At 40.0% G+C, this 7,349-nt stretch overlaps 1 protein-coding gene across 1 annotated transcript; it reads right to left on the bottom strand.

Moving 5' to 3' along the window:
- Positions 1-230: 230 nt before the first annotated feature.
- Positions 231-986, bottom strand: LOC126183276 (uncharacterized). The gene has a single exon (XM_049925099.1). It carries the CDS (start codon positions 984-986, stop codon positions 231-233), a length of 756 nt encoding a protein of 251 aa, XP_049781056.1.
- Between the last annotated feature and the right edge of the window lie 6,363 nt (positions 987-7,349).

Genomic DNA, 7,349 nt, shown 5'->3' with positions numbered 1-7,349 from the left:
AGCCTTTTCTAGGTCTAGAAATGCCATGTGTACACTCTTCTGTCTCTCTCTGTGTTTCTCCATCAAAAGGCGCATGGCATGTAAAGGATTGATGGTGCTGCATCCATTAAGAAATCCACACTGGTTTAGTGGTACAGTGATAATACTTCTGAGTCTGCTATCAAGTACCTGTTCAAAGACCTTTAAAGTATGACTGAGGAGTAGAATAGGGCAATAAGTCAAGCAATTGTTCACATCTCCTTTTCCACCCAGGTTGGAACTGTTGCACTAGTTGTCCATGTTTGTGGAAGTTGTTTTTTGGAGAAAATTTGGTTGAAGAATGAGGCAAGGAATTCTGAAGCAGGCTTTCTGAGAATTTTCCTGATTTCTCCTGGTAGGTCATCTGGGCCAGTTGCTTTTCCATTTTTCATCTTGCTGATGCCAAGCATTACTTCCTTAGATGTAATCGAAGGGACGGGTCCTAAGGTAGGGTCAGGACTAGTAATTGGTGGATGCATAATCTCTTTCTTGCTGATGTTATGAAAGTAGTCTGCCCAATTATGGAGAATAGATTGTTTATCTCTTAACAGGGCATTGGCTTCATTGATGAGCATGACATGTCCAATGTCCTGAGCTGAACAGCGATGTGACTTAGCAAGCCAGCAGATGATGTTTTCTCCAAATGGTGTGTCATGCTGGTCGTACAGTGTCTGGTAATACTGCTCTTTTGCTGCAGCTACTGCTGTTTTTACTGCTGATTTCAGGTTGCGATATTTCTGGAGATCAGTGTCAAGTCGTGAGTTCCACCAAGTCTTGTATGCCATCTTCTTGTCCCTGATTGCTTGCTTGACTTTGTGTCCATCAATGTGTTTATCAATGTATTTTCTTCCAGGTATGATTTTTGCCAGCATTTTTGTTGCTGCTTGATGTTTCTGTTCCACAGCATCTTTCCAAATATCTTCAACCGGCTGATCGGTCTTCACAGAGAAGTTTGTGAAGGCTGCCATCAACTCGTTTTGCTGGGTATTCATTCGCCACCACTTAATTCGCTGAGGCCCAGTCCTAGCTTGAGTTTTGTGTTGTATACCACACTTACAAATATCGAGGACAAGCAATCAGTGTTGAGGGGTGATGCAGTCATACGGAATTACTTTGGTATCTGTTACCAGCTTCATGTCTTGTTGACAAACTAACCAATAATTGATCTGAGTAGCATGACCTCCACTTGTATAAGCAGCCAGATATGTTGGCCTCTTTTTAAAGTATGTGTTGGTCACAATGAAATCATGTGCTTCTGCAAAGTCAAGTATCCAACATCTATCATCGTTCCGCACACCGAACCCATGTCCTCCATGGCATCATATATATCCTTCTTTGTGAACCCTGACATGCCCATTTAAATCTCCTCCAACAATAGTGGACTCACCCTGTGGAATTTCTCAAAGGAGGGCTTCCAGACTGTTCCAAAACTTGTCCTTGTCATCCTCAGTGCATCCAGTTTGTGATGCATAGCAAGATACAATGTGGGCAGTGATAACTGTTGAGTCAATCTTGATAGACATAAGCTTTTCTGACACCCTGTTGACACTGGTGACATTGTTACATAAGTCCTCCTCGATGACTATCACTACACCGTTTTGTGTATTGGTACCGTGACAGATGAGTTTGTAGCCATCTCCGATTTATTTTGCCTTTGAACCTTTCCACTTGGTTTCCTGGACGCAAGCAATGTTGACACGTTTGTTTTTAAGCATTTCTGCTGGTTCACAATGTTGGCCAGTCAATGTACCAATATTGAGAGTAGCAAATCTCATTAGTTGTACTTCCCCAGTATTGTACCAATAAACCCAAGAACACCACCTACTTTATCCATGACTTAACCTATGTTCTCATTCCATTTCATATCACAATGATGTGTTACATCTAGGTATTTGTAAGAGTTGGCTGATTGCAACAGTGACTCATTGACATTATAGTCATAATATATTAATTTTTTTTCATTCTTTGAATTTCAAAATTTTACATTCCTGGATGTCAAGAACAAGTGGCCAATCTCTGCACCACATTGAAATCTTATCAAGATCAGACTGAACATTTATGCAGCTTCTCACAAGAAGTGCTTCATTATAGATAAGTGCATCATCTGCAAAAAGCCTGACTTTACTGCTGATATTGGTGACAAGGTCATTAATCTACAACATGAACAGCATGGGTCCCAACATACTTCTCTGGGGCACACCCAGAGTTACTTCTACATTTGACGATGTCTTTCCATGTGAGATAAGACAGTGTGTGCTCCCTACCAAAAGCTTTTGATAAGCTCCAACATATCTATTTTCTTACTTTGAATGCTGCCCTTGAAGTTTGTACGTTACAATGCTGCAAATGTGATACAGCTGTTCACTCCAACCCTGCTGGAAGGAACACCAATTTTAGTTGTGCAGCCAGTTACATCCTTTGCTTTTTATAATGTTTACAATTACCCTTCAGTGTAACAGTAAGTCTGAATGTAAACTGTGTTATTCAGACCCACGAGTTCCTAGAATTTCTGGCTGCGCCTTTAGAATCCCAAAACCTGCACCTCTCACAGGTGCCCTGTGATTATTTGGCGCTGATCAAAGCAATCGATCTGCTGTCATGGGAAGTTTGTCTCTCTGCATTTGCTCCTAATCACTCAGGAAGTGCAGACTTACCTATAATGTCTGTCTTCCCTCTATCCAATGTTATGACAACACACTATAATGGTTCATGATGACAAAGTGTTGCACTTCCTAAGGGGCTTCATTATGCCAATGCAGCTTTCCTTTGGTGTTTTTAACACTTTTAAAAGTATGTATGTCTATCACACAATTCCCATATGCAAGAATAAAAATAAGCTACCTTGATTTAGTTCACAACTTAATATGCAATTTTTGTGAAAGCTATACCATTTGATGTGAGAAACAGGGTAGTGTCTTTACACTAATTCCACAGACTGGTAAGGTCACCCTATGATCCTATTTGATACCTCAATATTTCCAACATATATCCTGTTCATTTATTATTCTGCTCCATTATTTTGTCATGTGACACACACAAATGCTATGGATGATGGCTTTCATTGAAATGTTAAGCTTGACCTTCCAGCCTATTCAGGTAACTTGGTCACCTCTGTCTGGTATGGCATTTTGATTTCATTAGTGGACTGGCTAATCTCTATTTTGGTGAAAAAATTACAAGGTTTGAGTTATGTGACACAACAGCATTACTCCAGCAGAATGGCGCCGCATTGGATGTTTGCTTATTACATTGGTTACAGTAGTAGACAGGAGATGTTCGCACAAGTAGTGGGAACTGGGATCTCCATAGCAGTACTGAGAGATTGTCAATCAATGCTAACCTTTCCTGGGATAATTTGTCTTTTGTTTTTCAAGCATGTGAATCATCTTAATTATGAACCCTGCATAAATGCTATGATTAATGGCTTAACTCAAACACTGAATGTCTCAAGAGCAGAAAAAATCTGATCTCTGTCAGGCCCCTCTCTTGCCAGACATTGGACACATTTCATATTCTTGCTAACATCCAGTAAGATTACCAAGTGTTTATTCCTCATGTTTAATGAGAAGAGATCAGATAGGGAATTCTCTTCCCTTTGAAAAACATCAAATGCTGCCAACTGACCCAATGTAACATTTCTAAAAGCTAATTTGATAATTCACTACTAATAAGTTTTATTTTTTCAGCCGATGCAGGATCAGTTTATTGAGAATAAGAAGGCACATGTGAGCTGGCAACCAATGAGATGTAAACTTATGCATATTCAACTGAGTTATCAGAGTCTACCTAGGGTGGCTTTATGAACCTTTATTTCCACAAGCCACCAAAAGGCAACACTATAGAATTATCGAGGGGTACAAAGTTTAACGTAAATCATCATTATTTAGTTGCAAACAGATGTGCATCCTTGACTGAAGTAATCTTTAGCTGTTGATCCACATACCCAATCAAAATGAAGAGACAGGCACTCAAACGATGCCATCAAGGATGAAGATAATAAGGAGAATAAGGTTATTTTACTGTATCTCCAACATGTGAATCAGCCAAGCAGTACAGATACAAGGCAGTAGAAATTTTAGATATTGTTCAAATTGAATGACTGTTCCAGGTATTAGTTATTAAGAATAAAATATGGGGTAAGCCAACAGGAAGAGTGTAGTGTTTAATGTCCTGTCGACAATGAGATCATTAGAGATGGTGCACAAGCTCAGATTAGGGATGGATGGGCAAGCAAATTGGCCATGTCCTTTCACAGGAACCATCCCGGCATTTCCCTCAATCAATTTAGGGAAATCAGAGAAAATCTAAATCAGGATGGCCAGACACGGGTTTGAACCATCATCCTCCCAAATGAAAGTCCAGTGTGCTAACCACTGCACCACCTCGAGGTAAGCCAACAGATGTTTGTCTAAAAACACACTTGTTCTGTTGAGAGAAATGTAGATTTTGCACCCTCAAGCTTCCTTACCTACGAGTTCTATGTACATGTTATCAATTAGTCATCAGCATGAGAAATGCCAGAAGTAGAAACTAAGGAAGTTTATTAACCTTTCAGCAGGTGTGTCGATGTACCCCCTTTGAATGTGTGTGCCATTTTCAGTTTATTTAGGTAAAGGAGTGAACTGTAAAAGTGTAAAGACAGGTCAACGTATGTATGACTATCCTGAAGGCCACAATGATCTATAACAGATTTCTGTTTTTAGTCTGTTGTATGAGATTTGATGACATATCCACTTAAAATGAAAGGAGAAAACTTGACAACTGCTGCCAGAAAGCATTTACATTCCTTTACAGTCAACCTTGAATGATTCTATAATCCTAAAGAATATGTGATGATTGATGAAATGTTGACTGGATTTAGAGGCAACCACTCCTGGATAAAGTATATACCATTCAAACTGACAAAATACAGGATAAAAGTATGTGCCATGTGTGACAGAAAGAGGTTTCACACCAGTGATATTGAAGTATATGTACAAAAGCAGCCAGATGGATCATTTCAAGTATCAAATTGTACACAGGCTTGTCTGCTACATCAAAGATACACACAGAAATGTCATCATCGACAATTGGTACAAGAGCTGCCAGTAGTGGAAGGCATGTTAGAGAAGATATTGAGCGTTCTAGGATTCTAGGCAAGAAGAAAAGTGAGATCCTGCCTGAATTTTTGTGTCTAAAAACCAACAGGTAGTCCCAGTCTTCAAGAAGGGTCGTCGAGCAGATGCGCAAAACTACAGACCTATCTCTCTGACGTCGATCTGTTGTAGAATTTTAGAACATGTCTTTTGCTCGAGTATCATGTCGTTTTTGGAAACTCAGAATCTACTATGTAGGAATCAACATGGATTCCGGAAACAGCGATCGTGTGAAACCCAACTCGCTTTATTTGTTCATGAGACCCAGAAAATATTAGATACAGGCTCCCAGGTAGATGCCATTTTCCTTGACTTCCGGAAGGCGTTCGATACAGTTCCGCACTGTCGCCTGATAAACAAAGTAAGAGCCTACGGAATATCAGACCAGCTGTGTGGCTGGATTGAAGAGTTTTTAGCAAACAGAACACAGCATGTTGTTCTCAATGGAGAGACATCTACAGACGTTAAAGTAACCTCTGGCGTGCCACAGGGGAGTGTTATGGGACCATTGCTTTTCACAATATATATAAATGACCTAGTAGATAGTGTCGGAAGTTCCATGCGGCTTTTCGCGGATGATGCTGTAGTATACAGAGAAGTTGCAGCATTAGAAAATTGTAGCGAAATGCAGGAAGATCTGCAGCGGATAGGCACTTGGTGCAGGGAGTGGCAACTGACCCTTAACATAGACAAATGTAATGTATTGTGAATACATAGAAAGAAGGATCCTTTATTGTATGATTATATGATAGCGGAACAAACACTGGTAGCAGTTACTTCTGTAAAATATCTGGGAGTATGCGTGCGGAACGATTTGAAGTGGAATGATCATATAAAATTAATTGTTGGTAAGGCGGGTACCAGGTTGAGATTCATTGGGAGAGTCCTTAGAAAATGTAGTCCATCAACAAAGGAGGTGGCTTACAAAACACTCGTTCGACCTATACTTGAGTATTGCTCATCAGTGTGGGATCCGTACCAGATCGGGTTGACAGAGGAGATAGAGAAGATCCAAAGAAGAGCGGCGCGTTTCGTCACAGGGTTATTTGGTAACCGTGATAGCGTTACTGAGATGTTTAACAAACTCAAGTGGCAGACTCTGCAAGAGAGGCGCTCTGCATCGCGGTGTAGCTTGCTCACCAGGTTTCGAGAGGGTGCGTTTCTGGATGAGGTATCGAATATATTGCTTCCCCCTACTTATACCTCCCGAGGAGATCACGAATGTAAAATTAGAGAGATTAGAGCGCGCACAGAGGCTTTCAGACAGTCGTTCTTCCCGCGAACCATACGCGACTGGAATAGGAAAGGGAGATAATGACAGTGGCACGTAAAGTGCCCTCCGCCACACACCGTTGGGTGGCTTGCGGAGTATAAATGTAGATGTAGATGTAGATGTAGAACTTGTCAAAGTAATACAGCTCTTGTCTTATACTCAACAAAAAGAAATCTTTCAGTGATACTCCTGTCCACAATCCATGATATGGATTATATTGATGCCAAAACAGTAAAGCTAACTATAATTATTGATTACAGTCAAACTAGAGTTGGAGTGGATACTGTGGAGAAAATGATTGCAGGGTATTTTCAGAATTACAAGGCCTATGGTGTTACTTTATACTATGCTAAATATATCTGGGATAAAATGCCAAATTTTGCAATCACTTTTGAAATCAAAAGGAACCATCAAAATTTGATGAATTTTTAAAGAATTTAGCATTTTCATTGATGAATGAACAGTTGAAAAATAGGTCGATAATTTTATCACTGCCAACCAATGCCTCTGAATTTCTAAGGAGAAAATTCCCATCAGAAGCAGTCATTGACACATCAGGGCCATCAGGAAAGACAAAGCGAGGGCATTACCATGTGTGTGGAAGGAAAAGATGCAACTCCACGATGAAAGTTTGTGTGAAGTGCAGTAAGTTTGTGTCTAAAAAACCAAGTGTGCTCCCTGCCGCCATTGGATAAGCAGCTGCAGCAGCAAATCGTATACCCCTAGCTTACTTATTTGTTACATAGTTTAATTCTTAATTTCTTTGCGTGTTTTTGGGTACTTGCATTGTTTAATTCATAAATTTCGGGTGTATTATAGTATTTGAGAGTTGTGGCATCGTGCTTGGTGTTTACTTTGTAGATTCTTACTTAAATTGCGTGTGAGTTTTGTATAGGAGGTGTAATTTCGAGTTTTAGTTACTG

The sequence above is a fragment of the Schistocerca cancellata genome, chromosome 4 (genome assembly GCF_023864275.1).
Source record: "Schistocerca cancellata isolate TAMUIC-IGC-003103 chromosome 4, iqSchCanc2.1, whole genome shotgun sequence".
NCBI lineage: Eukaryota > Metazoa > Arthropoda > Insecta > Orthoptera > Acrididae > Schistocerca > Schistocerca cancellata.
Note: the sequence above shows the minus strand (reverse complement) of the source record. Positions and strands in the feature narration are given on the sequence as shown.

Coding starts and splice junctions, on each gene's coding strand:
- LOC126183276 (XM_049925099.1), bottom strand. CDS start 986: ATGGCAGCCTTCACAAACTTCTCTGTGAAGACCGATCAGCCGGTTGAA.